Below are 22,112 nucleotides of genomic sequence, written 5' to 3'. Positions count from 1 at the left end.
ACGAACATGGCTCTGATACCATGTGAAATTAGGTCTTAGGCCTAACTCACACCCCAAAAGCTAGCTCAAAGGGAGGAGGATTGCCCAAGCCTTATAAGGAGCCCACCCATCTCATTAACCACCGATGTGGCACTTTCGTCATTCTTTAACACCCCACCTCACACCCAATGCTTAGCATTTGGTGCATGGGCAATTTTGATTTTGAGGGTCCCAACATCGGGTGAGACGAACATGGCTCTGATACCATGTGAAATTAGGTCTTAGGCCTAACTCACACCCCAAAAGCTAGCTCAAAGGGAGGAGGATTGCCCAAGCCTTATAAGGAGCCCACCCATCTCATTAACCACCGATGTGGCACTTTCGTCATTCTTTAACACCCCACCTCACACCCAATGCTTAGCATTTGGTGCATGGGCAATTTTGATTTTGAGGGTCCCAACATCGGGTGAGACGAACATGGCTCTGATACCATGTGAAATTAGGTCTTAGGCCTAACTCACACCCCAAAAGCTAGCTCAAAGGGAGGAGGATTGCCCAAGCCTTATAAGGAGCCCACCCATCTCATTAACCACCGATGTGGCACTTTCGTCATTCTTTAACACCCCACCTCACACCCAATGCTTAGCATTTGGTGCATGGGCAATTTTGATTTTGAGGGTCCCAACATCGGGTGAGACGAACATGGCTCTGATACCATGTGAAATTAGGTCTTAGGCCTAACTCACACCCCAAAAGCTAGCTCAAAGGGAGGAGGATTGCCCAAGCCTTATAAGGAGCCCACCCATCTCATTAACCACCGATGTGGCACTTTCGTCATTCTTTAACACCCCACCTCACACCCAATGCTTAGCATTTGGTGCATGGGCAATTTTGATTTTGAGGGTCCCAACATCGGGTGAGACGAACATGGCTCTGATACCATGTGAAATTAGGTCTTAGGCCTAACTCACACCCCAAAAGCTAGCTCAAAGGGAGGAGGATTGCCCAAGCCTTATAAGGAGCCCACCCATCTCATTAACCACCGATGTGGCACTTTCGTCATTCTTTAACACCCCACCTCACACCCAATGCTTAGCATTTGGTGCATGGGCAATTTTGATTTTGAGGGTCCCAACATCGGGTGAGACGAACATGGCTCTGATACCATGTGAAATTAGGTCTTAGGCCTAACTCACACCCCAAAAGCTAGCTCAAAGGGAGGAGGATTGCCCAAGCCTTATAAGGAGCCCACCCATCTCATTAACCACCGATGTGGCACTTTCGTCATTCTTTAACACCCCACCTCACACCCAATGCTTAGCATTTGGTGCATGGGCAATTTTGATTTTGAGGGTCCCAACATCGGGTGAGACGAACATGGCTCTGATACCATGTGAAATTAGGTCTTAGGCCTAACTCACACCCCAAAAGCTAGCTCAAAGGGAGGAGGATTGCCCAAGCCTTATAAGGAGACCACCCATCTCATTAACCACCGATGTTGGACTTTCGTCATTCTTTAACACAAGTTCAATTGCGGGAGTTTTACTTATTGAGGTTAAATTAGTAATTACACTTAGCTGTTAGTGTAGTTAGTTAGTTATCAAATTAATTAGTTATTTAGGTTCAGAAAGTTAGTTACATTTTCTGTTCTTTCTTTTGTTATATAACCACTGTGCATTTTTCAGTTTTGGCACTCAATGAAAAATAACACACACATTTTCAATGCTTCTTCTCTAATTCTCTAATCAAGCTTTCATCCATGGAGGTTTTCAGCCTTCTTCAATCTTAACATGGTATCAGAGCAGGAACGTTTCTGATTTTCTTGCTTCTTTCTTCTTCAATTTGCGCATCAAATCTTCATATTTCATCTTCTGTAAACTTTTGAATTTTTCCTTTGAGACATAAATGGCAAATTCTGCCTCTACGAGCACTGGATTAGACAGTGTTCCTCCATCTGGTATTGATGCAGGGAGTCACTTCTACATTCATCCCTCAGATAATCCTGGAGCAGTACTTGTACCAATTCCTTTCAATGGTACTGGTTTTCATTCATGGCGTCGTAGTGTACTTCGTTCATTGTCAGTGAAGAACAAGCTAGTGTTCATCAATGGTGAGTGTAAGAGACCAGAGGTGAATCATTCCAGTTATCGTCAATGGGTGAGGTGTGATGATATGGTCACTTCATGGATTCTCAATTCTCTAGATCGAGATATTGCTGGTAGTGTTGAATATGTCAATGATGCTTTGGAATTGTGGACAGAACTGGAGGATCGATATGATCAGACAAATGGAGCAAAATTGTATCAAACTCAGAAGGAAATAAATGATCTTAATCAAGGTGTTCTCGATATCACAACGTATTACACTCGTATGAAGAAACTTTGGGAGGAATTAAACAGTTTATGTGTTTCAAGTCAGTGTAGTTGTGTGTGTGTGTGTGGAGCTAAAGCCAATGTTCAGAAGGCAGAGCAAGACAGACGTTTGATTCAATTTCTGATGGGTTTGAATGTGGTATATACTACGATTAGGGGAAGTATTTTGATGATGAATCCCTTACCATCCTTGGCACAAGCCTTTGCCTTACTGGTACAAGAGGAAAAACAACGAGAGTTTAAGCCAAATAATCAAATGTTTACTGAGAATAGTTCTCTAGCTGCAGTTTCATCAAGTTCAGGAGGTAGAAGTTTTCAAACAAATTATTCTACCTCCAACACAACACCAAGAGGAAGGCCTTTTTGTGATTTTTGTAGAAGGACAGGACATGTTAGAGCTAAGTGTTACAAGTTGCATGGCTATCCATCCAATGACACAAATGGTTCTATTCGTGATCAGCACAATCCAAGGAACACAGTGCAAAACACATTTCCAAATCCAAGGCATAACAATAAAGGAAGAGGTGCATCAGCAAACTCTGTAAGACTATCCTGTGATGGAGATACTAGTGGGCAGACAAAGGAATCAAGTTCAACCTCTTGTAATGATCCTCAAAGAAATGAGAATATCATTATCACCAAGGAGCAATATGATCAAGTTTCTCACCTGCTGAATCAGTTTCAAAATGATGGAGTATGTGGATCTGTGAACTTTGCAGGTGCTGCTTGTTCTTTTTCTCCTAATTATATTAAACTTTCATGTGAGTGTTTCAAAACAAGGACTGACCTATGGATTCTAGACTCAGGAGCTTCTCATCACATGACTTTTAACAAAAATAACCTTGTGAATACAGTAAATCTACCTTATCCAATGTTAGTCAGATTACCAAATGGATATAGAGTCAAAATCACAATGGTTGGTAATGTACATCTTACACCTAAAATCATCCTGTCAGGAGTATTGTATGCCCCCTCTTTCAAGTACAATTTAATCTCCATCAACTCTCTTGTAAACCATCTTCAATGCACTGTCTTTTTTTCTAATACTTCTTGTCTGTTGCAGGCCCCTTCACCGAAGAGGCCTCTGTAGATTGGTAAGATGCATGATGGTCTTTACTTCCTTTGCTCAGACTGCCTACAAAAGGATTCACATGCTCAATATCATTCCTCTTCTTTTTACCCTCTATCCAGTGATAAAGTACAATGTACATCTCTCTCATGTAACTCTCGTTCAGATGCAATAAACTCTTCTCTTGTTGGTAATAAAGACAATGTTGTTGACAACTCTTTTAGTTCTAATTCTTTTCCTAATGATAGTGTGGATTTGTTGTGGCATTATAGACTTGGACATGTACCTTTTGTGAAGATGAAAAATATATCTTCCATACCAGTAAACTTCTCATCAAAACAACCTTTCTTCTGTCCTATATGCCCCATGGCAAGACAATCCAGGTTACCCTTTCCACCAAAAACTCACACTACTACTGGCATTTTTGAACTATTACATGTTGATATTTGGGGTCCATATCAAACACCAACTCATAGTTTGTTGGATATCATTATGCTACAAAGGGTTACAAAGTCTTGAACTTATCCACTCAGAAAATTCATGTCTCAAGAGATGTAATTTTTCATGAAACTATCTTTCCTTTTGTCATGTCTAAAGATCCTACTCATTTTCCAAAATTTCCTTTTCATTGTGTGTCTCTTCATGATTATCCAATATCATATGATGATCAAGATCATTCCAGTAATGAAACAACCACTGAAGTTCCCACCACATCACCTACTACCTCCACATCACCTGCTTATATCACACCTGAAAATTCACTATCCATACCACAGCTTAGAAGATCCCAAAGACTACATAAGACTCCTGCATATTTGTCTGACTATGTTCACAATGTACCATCCCCAACTGTTTCAAATTCACAACCACCACAACCACCTTTTCCATCCTTGAGTGCCCTTTTTACTCTTAAACATCATGTGTCTCCTGATGTCTTTAATTCTGATAGTCAGTCTTTTGTAATGAATGTCTCTCATGACTGTGAACCTAATTCATATGAGGAAGCATCTATGGATCCTGCATGGCAAGAGGCTATGACACAAGAGTTTCTTGCCCTACATGACAACAATACTTGGACTCTCACAAACCTACCAAAGGATAAGAAGCCTATTGGTTGTAGGTGGGTTTATAAGGTCAAACACAATGATGGAAGTGTAGAAAGGTATAACGCAAGGCTTGTAGTAAAGGGATATACTCAACATCATGACATAGACTATACAGAAACCTTCTCACCTGTGGTCAAGATGACCACTGTGAGAACACTCATTGCTGTTGCTGCAAAGAAACAGTGGAACATACATCAGCTTGATGTTAACAATGCCTTCCTACATGGAGATTTACATGAGGAAGTGTACATGGACATACCACCAGGTTTGGTCACTCCTCACAAGAATTTGGTTTGCAAACTCAACAAGTCATTATATGGTTTAAAGCAGGCTAGTAGGCAGTGGTATGAAAAACTGACTGAAGCACTACACACAAGAGGATATGAACATTCTCTTCATGACTATTCACTGTTCTACATGAAAAGAGGTGCATCTAGTGTTTTTCTAGGTGTTTATGTGGATGATATTTTACTTACAGGAACAGATATTGATGAAATTGATGAGCTCAAAAGGTTCCTTGACAATCAGTTTAAGATCAAAGATCTTGGCAGATTACATTATTTTCTAGGCCTAGAAGTCTTGTACAAAGATGATGGAATTTTGATTTCTCAGAGAAAGTTTGGGTTGGATCTTCTCAAAGAGTTCAATTGTGATCACATGGCTCCTTTATCTTCTCCACTGGATCCAAATATCAAGCTAAGATCCCATGAAGGGAAAGTTCTGGATGACCCTACTTACTATAGAAAACTAATTGGCAAGTTGAATTTTCTTACACATACTAGGCTTGATCTTGCTTATGGTGTACAACTTCTCAGTCAATACATGCAAGATCCTGGAGAGCCTCATCTACATGTTGTTTTTCACATGTTAAGATACCTTAAAAAAGATCCTACTCTAGGTGTTTTCATGTCATCTGCTGCAAATTTTGAAGTACAGGCATATTGTGATTCTGATTGGGCTGCATGCCCTGATTCAAGGAAATCTGTTAGTGGTTATATTGTATTGTTAGGAGACAGTCCTATTAGCTGGAAGTCCAAGAAACAAGAAACAATTTCACTTTCTTCAGCTGAAGCAGAATACAGGTCCTTGAGAAAAGTAGTAGGTGAATTAACTTGGCTGCAAAGATTGTTTGAGGAGCTGAATATATATCAGACTGCACCATTTCCTGTGTTTTGTGATAGCCAAGCAGCCATACATATTGCTAAAAATCCTGTTTTTCATGAACGTACGAAACATATAGAAGTGGATTGCCATTTTGTGAGATCAAAACTCCAAGAAGGGCTTGTTACACTGCATCATATTGATACTACTGATCAGTTGGCAGATATCCTTACCAAAGCACTTATTGGGATTAAACACTCTACGCTTTTGGACAAATTGGTTTCGATCACCTCTGCTCCAATTTGAGGGGGGTATTGAGGTTAAATTAGTAATTACACTTAGCTGTTAGTGTAGTTAGTTAGTTATCAAATTAATTAGTTAGTTAGGTTCAGAAAGTTAGTTACATTTTCTGTTTTTTGTTTGTTATATAACCACTGTGCATTTTCAGTTTTGGCACTCAATGAAAATAACACACACATTTTCAATGCTTCTTCTCTAATCAAGCTTTCATCCACGGAGGTTTTCAGCCTTCTTCAATCTTAACACCACTCCTATAAAAAGAGTTATAATATCATATTTTATTCCTCAACCATCTCAGTTCTGCCCCAATGTCTTCTTCATTAATTTTGTGATAACGTTTATCCAATTTTCAAATTTTCTTTATTTTAAATCTCTTTTTTTTAATTCTATATATATATATATATNCGTTACACTGCATTATATTGATACTACTGATCAATTGGCGGATATCCTTACCAAAGCACTTACTGGGATTAAACACTCTACGCTTTTAGACAAATTGGTTTCGATCACCTCTGCTCCAATTTGAGGGGGGGTATTTAGGTTAAATTAGTAATTACACTTGGATGTTAGTGTAGTTAGTTAGTTATCAAATTAATTAGTTAGTTAGGTTCAGAAAGTTGGTTACATTTTCTGTTCTTTTGTTTGTTATATAACCACTGTGCATTTTTCAGTTTTGGCACTCAATGAAAAATAACACACACATTTTCAATGCTTCTTCTCTAATTCTCTAATCAAGCTTTCATCCATGGAGGTTTTCAGCCTTCTTCAATCTTAACATTACTCACTCAAATTCGATTCCATAAATGTTATAGCTTTCTTAATGTCTTGACTACTAGAAAATATAAACCAATACCAGACATTTCACCCCACTCATTCGTGGATAGCCGTAGACCTCAGCTCGCTTAGATTCCATCTGAGATTGGCTTAACCTTAAATGTTTAAGTCACTACCCGAAAATTTTAATTTTCTAGACCAATTTCTTTCATCATCTGTCTAGTCATAACAATCGGAACGGATCATTACAACAATCTCAAATTAGTGTTTTGAGCATTTCATTAGAATAAGTTTGTAGTGCATTTTATAATATAGTGATTTTGAATTTATCACCAAATTTTGGTTTAATTCTGATGAGTTTGAATGTATATATTGGGAGCTTTCACATTGTTTTAAGAATAAAAGTGTAATGACCCAAAGGTTCATTTTGCATAATTTTCGTGTTACAGTGCTTGAAATTCGCCAATGAAATGCTAGAATTTTGGATCATGACAATTTTATTACCATTGTTTAAGTTTCTGCTTGTGCATGTCCAAAATTGGAGGGTATAACCAGAAGTAAGTACTCATTTGTAATTAACCAATGGTCTCGTGTTCGATTCTCTCTGGATACAGAGTCAGTTTGTCAGGGAGCATTTATCCTTAATATGAAATTTTTCGATGCAAATTTAAATTTAATATATCGGACTTCAATATAAATATCGTATATCAAATAAAAAAATGAAATTAGAAGGCAATGATGTAAAACTAAATTAAAAGGTACATTAATAAACTTGAAAATTTTCTATCAGATTTAAGTTTTTAGTGTACCTTATGTTGGATAGGGAGATGGTGGTTATTTATTTTAGAGTGAATAGACATGAAAATATCCAAATCGTCTAAGAAATTTATGATCTGGATGATGTTGGGTAGTAACATTGAATGGTGTTGGGTATTTGGAATAATTGAATCTCACATAATTAGAAATTTCAATTTTATAGAGTTGAACAAACGAGACACGTATATCTTATTTGGTGTTTTATGGTACAATTATTTTTATGTGACGGTTTATATGTATTATATCACGCAGCACGCATAATTTTACTTGTTTAATTTTATACAAGTTTAAGTATCGCTTTTGCATATCCAAAATTAGAGACAATAACCAGAAGTAAGTATTGATTCATCTTTAACCAGTGATCTCGGATTCATGTCCCCCTAGATATAGAGTTTCCTTTGTTAAGGGGCGTTCTACAACCAATGCTGGATTTTCTATAGCTCAAATTTAAATTTAATCAAACTCTAATCTGGACGTGAAATATCAAATGGGAAATAAAAATAATAATAATTCAAGAACATAAATATATAAAATCAAATTAAAAGCCGCATTTATGTATTTGAAAAATCTCTATTGGATTTAACTTTCTATTGTACATTATTATGTTAGTTAGGGATCCGAACCTATGAAAATTTATGTTGTGGATGCCGTTGGGAAGTGAAATTGAATGGTGTTGGGTATCTGAAAAAAATTAAATTTGACATAATTAGGCATTTAAATTTGTATAAAGTGAATAAATAAACACATATATTTTACTTGTTATCCTACATGATACTCTCTTCGTCCACAATTGTTTGTCAGGGTTAGGTCATGCATTCTCCTCAAAGAAAATTTAATACAAGGTGTAATTTGACTAACATAATTTTACCGTACCAAGAATATCAAAAGTTTACATTACTTTTCCAATGAATAAAATGGAGTAATTATTAAGGGCAGAATTGAAAAAAAAATTATTTCTTGATTACTTAATTGACAGTTAATCTTGGACATTTATTTTTAGTATTTGTGGACGGAGAGAGTAATTCTCATCCTATGTGACGTCTTATGTGTATCAATATGCTATATCGGGTGTGTATGTTTACTTGTTCAATATTATACAATTTCAGTTGTCTACTTGTTCTCATCCAAAGTTTGGGGGCATAATTTATGTATACTCATTCATCCTTAACCAGAGACTTGAGTTTGAGTCCCTTTGATACATAGTTGTATGAGACTTTTTGGTGTAACTTTGGATTTAGCGGATTCCAATATGAGTATCGCACACGGAATAAAAAATCGAAAGAATAAAGTTAAAAGACATAAACATATAAAACTAAGCTAAATAACACATTTATATATTACTTCACTGAATATCTAACCAATGATGGTTGAAAGCAATTATATGTGCTTCGTATTTTTCATTTGAAATTTCCAGGTCAAAACTCGTACAAGGATTTAACATTTGCATTCTTCATTTATTGTTTTTGGTACATAGGAAAAAGTTTCCATTCTTGAAGATTCATAGAAATCTTTCTTGACTTGCTCTTTGTTTTATCTATTTTTGTGTTTTAAGAGGAGCTGTCAGCTGTCCATGTAGAGGATTCTCCACAGCGAGACCTTTTAAAGTAATATATAAATATGTCTTTTAGCTTAACTTTAGTTGATATACGTAATTATTAATTTTAAATCTGCATAATTAAATTTGTATAATATTAAATAAGCAGACATATGCATCTTACATGGCGTCTTACGTGATAATTCACATCCTATATGGTGTTCTATGTGTAATTGATTGTCATATAGGATGTATGTGTATACTTATTCAATTTTATACAGATTTAAATGTCTACTTATATACACCTAAAGTTAAAGAGCATAAATAGAATCTCAGTTAAATAATATGTCTATACATTATGCCTTATAATATTCTTTAGGAATGGGTTTAGGGATGGCAATGGGGCGGGGGTGGTGCGGATTGAGCTTAACCCGTAAAATTTTCAATTCACTCCGCCCCGCATAGCAACACTTTTCATTTTCAACCCGCCCCACCCAACCCCGCATAGAGCCGCTCCGCATAAACTTTTTTAATATTTTCTTTTTCTAGTTATGTTTGATACTAAAAATAAATTCATTTTTTCATTAAGTTGTATCAATTTAATAGGATAGTGACTTAAAATTTTGTTTTTTAGAGGTCAATTGGGAAACATGCAAGAAATTATATTATTTTTTGTTGAACCATTTTCATTTATTATCTTGAATATTTAGTAGCTTTAATGAAATTATCTTAAGAAATAATGTTCTATCACTCAAAAACATGTAAAAAGTTAAAATTAAGTTTGAACCGACATAAAATCACATAAACCCCCTGGCCCCACATTAACTTTTAAAAAAGCCACTTCAACCTGGCCCGCATCCAACCTGCCCCACATAAGCTTAAACCCACCCCACCCCATATAGCCTTAAATCCACCCTGCCTCGCATCTGCCCCGCCTCATTGCCATTTCTAAATGGTTTCATAACTTTGCGTACAAAGTTCAAATTTTCTTTTAATGAATAAACATTACAATGAAATCAAAGGAAAAAGATATTTGCGTGTTGCATAGTTTTCATTTGAAATTTCAACATAAACACTCGTACAAAGCACTTTAAAAAATAATAATGTCTCCATTTACTTTCATATGGTTGTTTTTCTTGACTAAGTTCTTTGTTTTATTTGATTTTTCTTTATACAAGAGATATACTATGATTACTTAAAAAGAATTGTAATTAGACTTTTGTGTGTTGTTGCTTTCTTTTGAAATTTCCATGGTATGGCTTATAAACAATGCAAAATGTATACAACATCCTAATTTTCTTTAGGAATGAGTGCATAAATTTGTGACGAAAACGCAAGATTAAATGTCAAATGATTTAAACCATTGAATATTAGACTTGTGATCGTTTTATATTGGATTTAGTGAGCTCAGTTGATTTTTCAAGTAAAAAAATATGTCGAGTTTGAATTTTACATATTTCTTGATAAATAGTTAATTCATGACGTGACTTGTGAGTATTTTATAATATCATTTATATTAATTGATATGTAAATCTTATATTTTGGAAAATGATTTGCACTGAAGTAGTTAGAGTTAAGGGAAAAAAATATGAAAAATATGGTTTTTATTATATGCCAAAAATGTTAAATAAAAATAAAAGATATATTTTTAAGGAAAAATAAAAATATACAAAGATTTTTTTCATAGAATTCAATACAAAATAATACTATTATTTGAGTGGATAATGCACACATGTTATATAATTATAGTAAAGGCGTAATATAATCAGTTAATGAGTAAACATCACAACGAAAATTCAAAGCAAATGGACATAATAATTGTGTGTTGTAGCTATCATTTAAAATTTCTAAGTCAACATTCTGCAACATTAACATTCTTTTATAGTTGCCTCTTTTGACTTTAATGTATTATATATCACTTACAGAGGTTGATTTAAGATTTAAAGATTAAAATTTAAAGACTATGGTGTATTTTGAATTATATCATACTTTTTTTCAGCTTCAGAAGATGATATATTTATATATACATATAATTTTTAGAAAATTATGCGATTAGGTAAACATATAAGTACTAATTTATTAGCTAACATAATTACAGTTTGTATTAATTACAATTCAGAACTTACTTCTAGCTATAATTATATTCTCTCTCTTTCCTCTCTTCCTCTCTCGCCGTTCTCGCCTTTCCCTCTCTTTGGAATCTCGCTTTTCACTCTTACTCTTTTCCGGTCAAAGTCTCTCTATTGGTAGTCAAATCCACAAAAATAACAAAGTGATGGTCTGGTCAACTTTATTGATAGTCAAAATCCACAAATTAACAAGTGAGAGGGCTATATTATTTAAGAAAATAACACAATTAGATCTTAACCAAATTAATATCCTTAAATAGACTATATTCAACAAAAGTGGCCATATATGCTTGGCGGGTGCATGGGGAAGTGCATGGATAGACAATCTCAATAAGTTTATTTAAGCCATAATCAATTTTTAAAAAAATTGTTAACTTTAATTATTTGAGAATTACATTATACCCTAATGTAATCATGTTTCAATATGAATATCAAACTTTGAATGAAAAGTAATAATAAAAAAAGTTATATATATGAGTATGACCAAAGCGATTCTAAAAATATGCATATGAAGTTTGTTGAATTGCTTGTGTATATAAATTTCAGATATATTTAATTATCTAACTTTAAACATACATGACAATCGTACTTATGAAACAACTCTTGAAAAGTCTGAGACCACCAAATCCGAATCTTACATAATTTAGGCCTACATGATAATTTTTGTCCTATGTGATGTTATATGTATATTATGTCATGCAGGACGCAAGTGTTTTCTAGTGCACATTCAAAGTTGAAGGGCATAACGAGAGATAAGTACCCCCTTCATCCCTACTCAGAGGTCTCGGATTCAAATCACCTTCGGTACAGAGTCGTCTCTATTAGGAGGCGTTTTACCCTCAATATAGGACTTTTCGGTGCAAATCTAGATTTAGTCGAACTTTAATACGAATACGAAACTTCGAATGGAAAAAAAAGTTGGAAGACAAATTTATAAAGCCAAATGGATTTGCATTTATCTGGGATACATAACAAAATTTCACTCACCACTCTCCTATGTATCTGGTATTTCAGATACATGCACATCATACCAAATACATGCGGATCACACCAAATTTTTTATGTGATTTGCATGTATCTGGGATACATGACACATGACGATCTCACTCGCTTCTCGCTCCATCTATTTTAGTGTATCTGATAGCAAACATACATGAATTTAGGTATATCTTCCCCTAACATATATGGTAGAATGTATATATATATATATAGAGAGAGAGAGAGAGTAAGGATGTATGTTTAATAAGATAGTTTCACCTAAATTAACTAGACATTTTCGAATAATTTAGGCGCATATTTGATTCTTTTCCTCAGTTAATTTCATTTAGAATCCTATACAAGTACAAAAATAGATAAAAACAAATGAGCAGAGTCAAGAAAGACATCCAAGAATGGATATGCTAGTTGTATCTCAAATGAAAGATACAACACACAAATGTATATATCCTTCCACTTGAATTTTCTTTTTGATGTTTACTCATTAAGTTAACGTAACCTAACTCTACTTGTCATTAGCACTATGCGTTGGATATTCCATTCTTTTTCCATAGTTGCCATTTTAGAATTTAGAGCTTGTTTGGCATTATCGATAAAAATAGCTTATTTTTAGAAGTTCTTTCAAAATAGTTTTTTTTTTAAAAAAAACAAAGTGTTTTTGATTTTTTTTAAAAAAACAAATTGGCAATTCATTGGAAAAATGCTTTTGATAAATAGATTGTGTTTGACTAATCATCTTTAAAAAGTATTTTGAGAGTAAATTATGGAAAATATTTTTTATCAATATTAAGATTATTTTATAGGGAGAAATTATTCTAAATATCTATTATAAAAAATTTTATTAATGTTTTACTTTTTTAAAATTAATTATATCTATATTCAAATTTTCAATCAATATTAAACATAGATAAATAAAAACAAGTATTGGTATAATATTAACATAATAATTTAAGTATAATTAAAAATATCAAGCAAAATAAATTTAAAAATCATTTCACAAATTAAAACGCTACATAAGAAAATTCACCACTAAAAGAAATAAATATACGAAATATATCAATAAATATGTATATATCGCACGGATAGGTGGTCTTGAAAAAATAATTTTCTTTTTTTTGCTCAAAAAACAAAAAACAAATAACTTCTTCGCAATAATAAAAAATTATTTCAACATCCAATTAGATTTTACTTAGCCAAACACCTTAACTTTTCCAAAACAATATTTTGTTTCCCTCAAAATAAGTGATTTCTGTTTCCCAATAGCAACGTCTATCCAAAAAAATATTATTCACTCAACTTTAAGATTTAGAGAGAATATATTCTTATTAAAACAATGACACATATATCTTCACTATAACAAAAAAAATAACTTTTAACAATAATAAATATTGACATTAATAAATAGTGTTAAAGTCTTTACAGGCATTAGTTAAGTGTCATTAGAACCACTGTCGCTAAAGACTTTAGGGAAATATACAAAGGATATTAATTGCCGCTAAAAATATATATTTAGGGGCAATGAAAAATTAATTACCGCTAATAATTTTTTTTGTGTAGTGCTCTGTCGTCTAACAAATAAGGCAGATTTTATATTAAAAAAATTTTGTTAATAAACTGAATTAAAAAGAATAATCCAAAAATAGTTTTTTAATTTATAAAATGTCACAAGATATCTCACGTATTTTTTTACCCCTCCAAATCTGACCCAGATAAAAGATTCAATCTCTCAATCATAAATGGAATAAAAGAGGAATTGTTCTTTTAAAAAAAAAATTGAATCGGACTTGGTGGGGTGAAGAAAAATAATTGAAGTAATTTATAAAAGTCATATGACATTTTTGAAATTTAAAATAAAAATATGTCTAATTTGAGACATCAAGAATATATATACACTAGATTTGACCAACTTTTGTTATTTTAAGTTATTTTTTATATTTACCAAAGGCTTTCAAAAGTTGAAAACTGACTTAAAAGTAGATTTGACCAACTTTTAAATCAATCCAACACGAATAGTCCTTTTTGGTTGGCTTTAGCCAAACCAAAGTCTTAATCTATTTATCATTGGGAATCTCATTTAGAGTCCTCTACTTGTAGAAAAATAGATAAAAACAAAAGAGATGAAGAGTCAAGAAAGACATGTATGAATGGAAATAATATGTTAGTTGTATTTCAAAGAAAGATACAACATACAAATGTATATATACATCCTTTCACTTGAATTTTCATTTTGATGTTTACTCATTAACTTAACCTAACCTATCTCTAGTCAATAGCAACAAGTAAAAATACTACTTGTAAACCAAATAAGACTATTTGTGTGTTGTAGCTTTCATATGAAATTCCTATGTCAAGATTGCAAGGACTTCATAAACCATTAATGTTTCCATTCTTTTTTCATAGTTGCCATTTTTGAATTTAGAGCTTGTTTGGCATTATTGTTAAAAATATCTTATTTTTAGAAGTACACTTTTAAAAATAGTTTTTTAAAGTGTTTTTGAAAAAAAAAAATCAAATTGGCAATTCATTGGAAAAAATGTTTTTGATAAATAGATTATGTTGACTGATCATCTTTAAAAAGTATTTTGAGAGTCAAATTATGGAAAAAAATTTATCAGTATTAAAATTATTTCATAGGGAAAAATTATTTTAAATATCTATTATAAAATTTTAATTAATACTTTATTTTCATTAAATTAATTATATATATATAACTTTCAATCAATATTAGACATAGATAAATAAAAAAAGTATGTCTTGATATAATATTAACATAATAATTTAAGTATAATTAAAAATATCGAGCAAAATCAATTTAAAAATCATCCACAAATTAAATCACTATATAAGAAAATTCACCAAAAAGATAAATAAATATACGAAATATATTAGTAAATATGTATATATGGCAAGGATAGTTTGGTTTTGAAAAAATAATTTTTGCCTCTCTGTTTAAGAAGCAAAAAAAAATTAATTTCTTCTCAACAATAAAAAAATTGTTTCTGCATCCAATTAAATCAATTTTTACTTAGTCAAACACCTTTATTTTTTTCAAAACAAGTGATTTTGGCCTCCCAATAGCAACGTCAAACAAACTTTCAAGTACTGCTAGTTAATTTGTCCATTGAGAAAAATATTACCAGTTAACTTAAAGATATAGAGCGAATATACCCTCATTAAAAAAATGACAACATATATACCTCCGTCATCTAACAAATGAGGCTATTTTAATAAAAATAATCCAAACATAGTTTTCTAATTTATAAAATGTTACAAGGTATCTCACATATTTTCTCTGAGCAACTTACAAAAATAACTTATATACTTATAGGGTTATTAAAGTTCAATAACAATAAGTATGATATTTATAAAAAATAACTATAATTTATGTCTTTTTCTAGCAGTATTATTATATATGCTTTTTTATTTTTCTATTTATACATTGATACCGTTTTAATTACAATGAACTAAATAAGAGAAATGTATTAATTATACAAATTCAAATTAGTATCTTCATTTATAAAATTTAAAGTATTAATATATCAAGGATACAGTATGTGTAATAACTCAATGTATTAATATATTAAACAAGATAAAATATAACAATTTTGTATATGAACACGGCAATTTGAAAATTAATACATTATTGTTAAACAAAGAATGAATATACCAATAAGCATACATATGAATTCATTGTTGTCAAACAAAAGATAACCACATTTGACAACTCAGAAACAAAAAAAAATGAAAAATAATAGAATGTGTAGGTAGCAAAATGTGAAAATATTCGACTGTATAAAAGTTGGAAAGGCCAACAAACGACAATTTCATTTTGGTCAAGTTTTTCTTATAATACTTGAGTATTGGTGTTAACTAATGTATTTGTTCATAAAAATAAGACATAAAGAGACACATGAACTTGTCGGAATTTTTAAAAAGACACCTTAACTATAAGGGACTCCTATTAGCCCACTAAATCATCTTGAACTAATATTATTACATCATTTTTTGTCCACTTTACATAAATAGTGTGTGCACTCACTCAAAGAGAGTGAGCAACCTAAAATTAATTAAAACATAATAGGTAAAAAATCGTTCTTTATTAATTTGTCAAAATGAATAAATAATTATGAATAATTATAAAAGAAAAAATGAACAAATAATTAAAAACAGAAAAGATATTATGTTTGAAATTTATACGTCAAAACTCGTGCAAGGACTTTATCTTTTTTGCTTTTAGAGGATAATAAATGAGATCCACTATGATTTTATGAGTCACTAAAAGAGAGTAACATCAAATTGTAATTAGACTTTTGTGTGTTAGTAGTTTTCGTTTTGAAATTCAGAGTGAAAGAATTATAAACAATACATAGTCATAAATATGTTTTTTTTATTTGACATCAGTTGGTATTTATTTATTTTAATTTTAGGTGTGTTTAAATTCCACTTAAATGTATATAAAATTAAATAAGTAAATAAACACATTTTATCTGACATAATACACATATGACATTATGTTGGATATAAAATTTTTATGTAAAATATTACGTAAGACGAATATGTTTATTTATTTAATTTTATATAAATTTATGTATCTACTTGTGTATATCAAAATTAAAGAGCATGAATATAAATTCAAACTAAACTAAAAGATATTTATAGTAAATATAAAAAAAAATTATATTTTTCTTTAGGAATGGGTCCATAAAGTTATGTACAAAAGTTAAATTTAATGAAGGAAAGTTTGAATCAACTAGTGCAACACAAAGACTTTTGTTTGCATACTCAACCAAAGCTATATGGAGAGAATTTGTTTATGCCCTTCTTCGTGGCTAAACAGCATCCGTATTATTAAGGGCAATTTTCACATATAGCAAATACAAAATTTATATTTATATGCTATAGCAAAATTTATATAATTGCGCTCCATAGTAAACATATATGTGTATAATTCGCTATACATATACAATTGAAACGAATTGTATGAAATAAATTGTATAAAACGAGAAAGAGAGAAATTATATATAATTTGAATTTATATAAAACGAGAAAGAGAGAAAGACAAAAGAAATTGTTTATATAAGTGTATATTGGGAATATGTATATAAATGAAAAATAGAACTCGTTGTAGTTTATATACATATACCTATTGGTGTTGTTTTGAGTTGAATAAGTATATGAAACTGTTGTCTATTTTTTCAAATTTGTTTATTTATACAGTGATCGTTCGTCCTTAGTTTGGATGTATGATTCTGTGTATATACATTATACAAACAGATTTCAATTTGTGTATGTGTATAAGTTTGTACAATTGTATATGTCTAAATGATCATTATACAAAAAGTACCCTTATAAAAAAACAATGCACAAAATTGTATCAAATGTAAATGTTTATATTGTATATACAGAGAAACTGTTGTGATACTACTAATACAATAACTATTAATGTATTAGTGGAACTGTACATTATAATTTTAAAAAATTGTGTATAATATTAAAATTTATATCAGTGGAAACTATATGTAATTTTTTAAGAAAATTCTGATTTGGGAAGAGATTTTAGGAGAAATTGAAAGAAACTGGGAGAGTAAAAATAGCTAATGAATTTGTATAAAAATAGTGTGTGGGCCCCAATCAATTGAAAAAAATTGTTTTGGGGAGAGATTTTAGGAAAAATTGAAAGAAAATGGGAAAGAGAAGACAGGAAATGGATTTGTATAAAATAAATCTTTCGCTTTTTTTTTTAGATGTGTGGGTTCCAATCAAATTAGCAAAATATGTGCAACATATGCTGCGCAGTACAAATAAATTAAATAGTACCTATAGAATTTATTTTGATTTAAATATTTGCTATTATGTACAATTTTCCCTATTATTAAAATGATTAGTCAGTAGAGATATTTTCATAAATTTTATCTTTTTGCGAAACTTATATAAATATAATATAAATAAAAAAATATTTATCATTTATAGTGATAATATTTTTTTTCACTTTTTTTACTTTTAATATATTTATAATACGCTTTTAATTCAAATTACAAAAATAAATTATTATTCACATATAATACAAGTTTTATTGATAGATAATATATTTATCACACATTTTAATACATTTATAATATAATGTTTCAACTTCTTACCAAATAAGCATAATATATTTTTAAAAATAGTTATAATACATATATATTACATATTAATTCACTTTAAATAAATATTATAGATTCAATTGAATTTTATAATTTAAAATTGATTTATCTTTCATTATAAAAATAATATACATATACACTTATTGTTATAAAAAGTGGATCACATTACGATATAGTTACAAAAGTAACTCATATATGCCTTTGTTATTACAAAAATAGCTCACATATACCCTATAATTAAATATTGTGGCTCACTACACTCTTGCCTATTCAAAGTGCCTCACTACACTAAGCGGCGGAGTTACGTGATTGGGTGGGTGTCCAATTAGATACTGTTTATCGGAAAAAATATTGTATATACAAGTAAAATGAAACACGAAAAGTGAATAAATTACATAGTTATTTAAACTCATTAAATCAAAAATGATCTTTAGCAACAATTAATTAACGGTGATAACTTAATTGTTGCTATATATAGAGAGAGACAATTACTAGTAATAATTTCATTTTAGCACTCTTTGTAAACGCCATTGAAGCTTATAGTAACATTGAATCTAATAACAATTAACTAATGTTGATAAAGATTTTTAACACTTTTTATTAATATGCATATTTATTGTCACTAAAAGTTATTTCTATCATCGTGACTTTTTCCACAAAATAATACAGTATGAAAAATACTATCATAATTCAAGGATGATCCATTGAAGGTGATAAATACTATATTCTCACTTCCATAGATGTAACCGGACAAGTTATATTGTTTAGTTACATATTCATTTGAATTCAATATTTCGACGTGAAACATAAATATATATGATAAAATTCATATAATTTGAACTTGATGTCTTGTTCATCAAATTCTACAATGATGAGAAGATGGGAACACCTACAATGGTTGATCCACCATCGACGATGAAAACATTTCCCGTTACATATTTGGAAGAATCATGAATCAGGTATCGAACAAGTGATGTTAAACCCGGATCTGTCGTTGCAATGAATCTCAAAGGAACAGTCTTCAAAAGGAACTTATGGAACCCTTTGAGTTTGAAAAGACCTTCTGTTATCTCAGACTTGAAAAATCCTGGAGATATTGAGTTCACTCTGATATTATCTACTCCTAACTCAATAGCCATGATCTGCAATTCATCATTAGATTATATAGGGAGTCTTATAAAATTTCCATTAATTTAGAAGTTAATTACGTAGATACTCTCTGGCTTGTAATCTTACGAATCTAATCAAATTTCGGTGCATCCAAATATATATACTTCCTTCGTTTCACAAAAAATGACCTGGTTTGACTTGACACGGAGTTTAAGAATATAAAGAAGATTTTTGAATCTTGTGGTCCTAAATTAAAGTTAGGTCAAATGTATAAAATTGTCCCTTTGATCTTGTAGCCTTAAACATGTCATGTGGAAAACTGAAATTAAAATGTTACCAAAAAAAGAAAGAGGTCATTCTTTTTTAAACAGACAAAAACGAAAAGAAATCCTTCTTTTTTAAACGGAAGGAGTATATATCTTGAAATACATTTAGATACATTATATTCAAATGGATTTGCATGTATAGGGGATATATAACAAAATTTCACTTGTCATTCTCCTATGAATCTGGTATTCAGATACATGCATATCACACCAAAATACATGTTTTGTGTGATTCCCATTTATCTAATATACATGTCACATGACGATCTCACTCGCTTCTCTCTCCATCTATTTTAGTGCATCTGGTAGCAAACATATATGAATTTAAGTATATCTTCTCCAATATATAATAGAAAACTCTTAATTAATGATAATATACGTAATAATTTTGAAAGAATAGGTAGAAGGATGCATGCATAATTTTAAGTAGAGGCTCTCTACCTTAGTGACCATGTCAAGAGCCATCTTTGAAGAAGCATAAGCAAGACTCCCTTTGTATACTACTCGATTCAGAGCTGCAGCTGAAGAGATATTAATAACAGATCCTCCGCCCTGTTCAGCATCGCGCATTCGTCTACAAACACATTTTGACACCAACCATGCCCCTTTTAGATTCGTGTTAAAAGTATGCTCCCACTCTTCCTCCCTTAATTCCAATGAAGACCTCACACTACCTATAAAATTAATTCGTTTTACGTGACACAGTTACTACTTATAATAGTTGTTCATAAAATAATACTAATCAAGTACCTCTAACGCCAGCGTTGTTAATCAAGACGTCGATATGTCCAAAGGCATCCCAACCTATTTGTAGAGCGGACTCAATTGCAGCACCATCAGCAGTAACATCAAGTTCGAGGGCAAATGCACGTCTGTTGCCTTTTGAATTGATCTCATCGCATAGAGATTTCAGTCTGTCAACACGACGAGCAGCAGCGATGATGTTACAACCGGCTTTGGCCAAGTCGAGACAGAGCTCTAGCCCGATCCCTGATGATGCACCGGTTACCATCACTATTTTTCCAATAAAGTCATGCCACGGCTCCATTGTTAATAAATTGATTTGTATGTAGTACTGGATTTATGTATTTTTTTGTAGAGAATAGAAGAGTAATGGATAACTAGTAGCCACCACTAGATATAAATTCTTGTCCTGTTTTTGCTAGTCAACGACCAGTCAAGTCAGTCAGCCACCCTAGCTAGTAAATTTCTCTATAATTGTCACAGAAATATCAATAATATTTATGTAGTAATGTAAGAAATCAAGTTTTATTATTGGTCTAGCCAACCTATTCGGGGCGGATCCATCCTTGGCTAAGGGGTGTCAAGCGACATTCATTCGTCAGAAAATTGTATTATGTAAGGAAAAAAAGATAAATATAACTTCGAACTATCATAAATGATATGTCAATACCTTTCGTTATACTTTCGGGTTATATATATCCTTATCATCAATATTTCGGAACGTATATACCCTTAGGATAGACGGAGGGACACGTGTCATATTCTTAAAGGCCTAGACAAGTTTAATTTAATTTTTACTCACAATTAAAAAAAAAAACACCCTTAAGAAAGATGGAGGGACGTACCATTTATGATAATTCGGGAATATGTTTATCGTTTTAGAGATCAAATTTAGTAAAACAAATGTATTAAGACATGTTATTAACAATAGTTAAAAGTTTAGTTTAATAATAAAGGATTTGTAAGAATTTTTTGAGATTGTGTGTTCCTACTATGACCATTGACACTTCTGCTGGCCTCATAATTATTTTTCTACTATAATCATAACTCTCTTAATGAAAATTTTGACTACACCAATATTGTTTAGTATTTTTAATAAATTTGGAGATACGTTATGGGGAGTAACTTAATTATTAGGTGTCCTTTCCCAATCTAGATCTCAAAATTTGGATCATGACAAAAGGGCTCAGTGATTAAGTTGGTTTAGAATTCTAGTCAACTAATTAATCTTGAAAGGATGTTCATGATTTGATTAAAAACTTATTCAAGTCAATTATATTAGTAAAAAAAATCTGATCTGATCTAATTTGATTTTAAACAGACAAATTGTATGTCATTTTTATAAGAATAAAAGAGATAAATATACACTTTAACTCGTTGAAAAAATGGTCTCTATATATTTTATCATCTAATAAATGGTCCATACAAAGAAATTATACATTCATATTATAAGCCTCCAACTCTTATTAGGACACTACATATTCAAATATATTTGACTTCTAATAAATATATTTTAATGAATGATGTTACATTTACCTAATAAGAATCTTATCACTTTGTTTGTTTAATGTAAGTGCTAAGTAGGAAACTATATAAATGGTATATATATA

General features: G+C 31.1%; 2 protein-coding genes across 2 annotated transcripts; one reads left to right on the top strand and one right to left on the bottom strand.

The window, feature by feature from the left end:
- The first annotated feature begins 1,884 nt into the window (after positions 1-1,884).
- On the top strand, positions 1,885-3,449 carry LOC114075332. The gene is made up of 2 exons (XM_027913813.1): positions 1,885-3,070; positions 3,415-3,449. The coding sequence occupies exons 1-2, from the start codon at positions 1,885-1,887 to the stop codon at positions 3,447-3,449; spliced, it is 1,221 nt and encodes a 406-aa protein (XP_027769614.1).
- A 15,570-nt stretch (positions 3,450-19,019) lies between these two features.
- On the bottom strand, positions 19,020-20,927 carry LOC107007616 (3-oxoacyl-[acyl-carrier-protein] reductase FabG-like). Its single transcript, XM_015206305.2, has 3 exons — positions 20,509-20,927; positions 20,200-20,432; positions 19,020-19,464 (listed from the first exon to the last, which is right to left on the bottom strand). The coding sequence occupies exons 1-3, from the start codon at positions 20,804-20,806 to the stop codon at positions 19,186-19,188; spliced, it is 810 nt and encodes a 269-aa protein (XP_015061791.1). The 5' UTR covers positions 20,807-20,927; the 3' UTR covers positions 19,020-19,185.
- Positions 20,928-22,112: the final 1,185 nt, after the last annotated feature.

The sequence above is a fragment of the Solanum pennellii genome, chromosome 12 (assembly GCF_001406875.1).
Source record: "Solanum pennellii chromosome 12, SPENNV200".
Lineage (NCBI taxonomy): Eukaryota > Viridiplantae > Streptophyta > Magnoliopsida > Solanales > Solanaceae > Solanum > Solanum pennellii.
The sequence above is the reverse complement of the archived record's forward strand: the minus strand, read 5'-3'. Positions and strand labels throughout refer to the sequence as shown.

What these genes read in the sequence shown, in the direction of transcription:
- LOC107007616 (XM_015206305.2), bottom strand. Translation starts at nt 20,806, where the DNA reads ATGGAGCCGTGGCATGACTTTATTGGAAAAATAGTGATGGTAACCGGT. An exon ending in TAACAACGCTGGCGTTAGAG is followed by an intron (nt 20,433 to 20,508) that starts GTACTTGATTAG and finishes TTAATTTTATAG; the next exon opens with GTAGTGTGAGGTCTTCATTG. An exon ending in CTCTTGACATGGTCACTAAG is followed by an intron (nt 19,465 to 20,199) that starts GTAGAGAGCCTC and finishes GATGAATTGCAG; the next exon opens with ATCATGGCTATTGAGTTAGG.
- LOC114075332 (XM_027913813.1), top strand. Translation starts at nt 1,885, where the DNA reads ATGGCAAATTCTGCCTCTACGAGCACTGGATTAGACAGTGTTCCTCCA. An exon ending in TGGATCTGTGAACTTTGCAG is followed by an intron (nt 3,071 to 3,414) that starts GTGCTGCTTGTT and finishes TGTCTGTTGCAG; the next exon opens with GCCCCTTCACCGAAGAGGCC.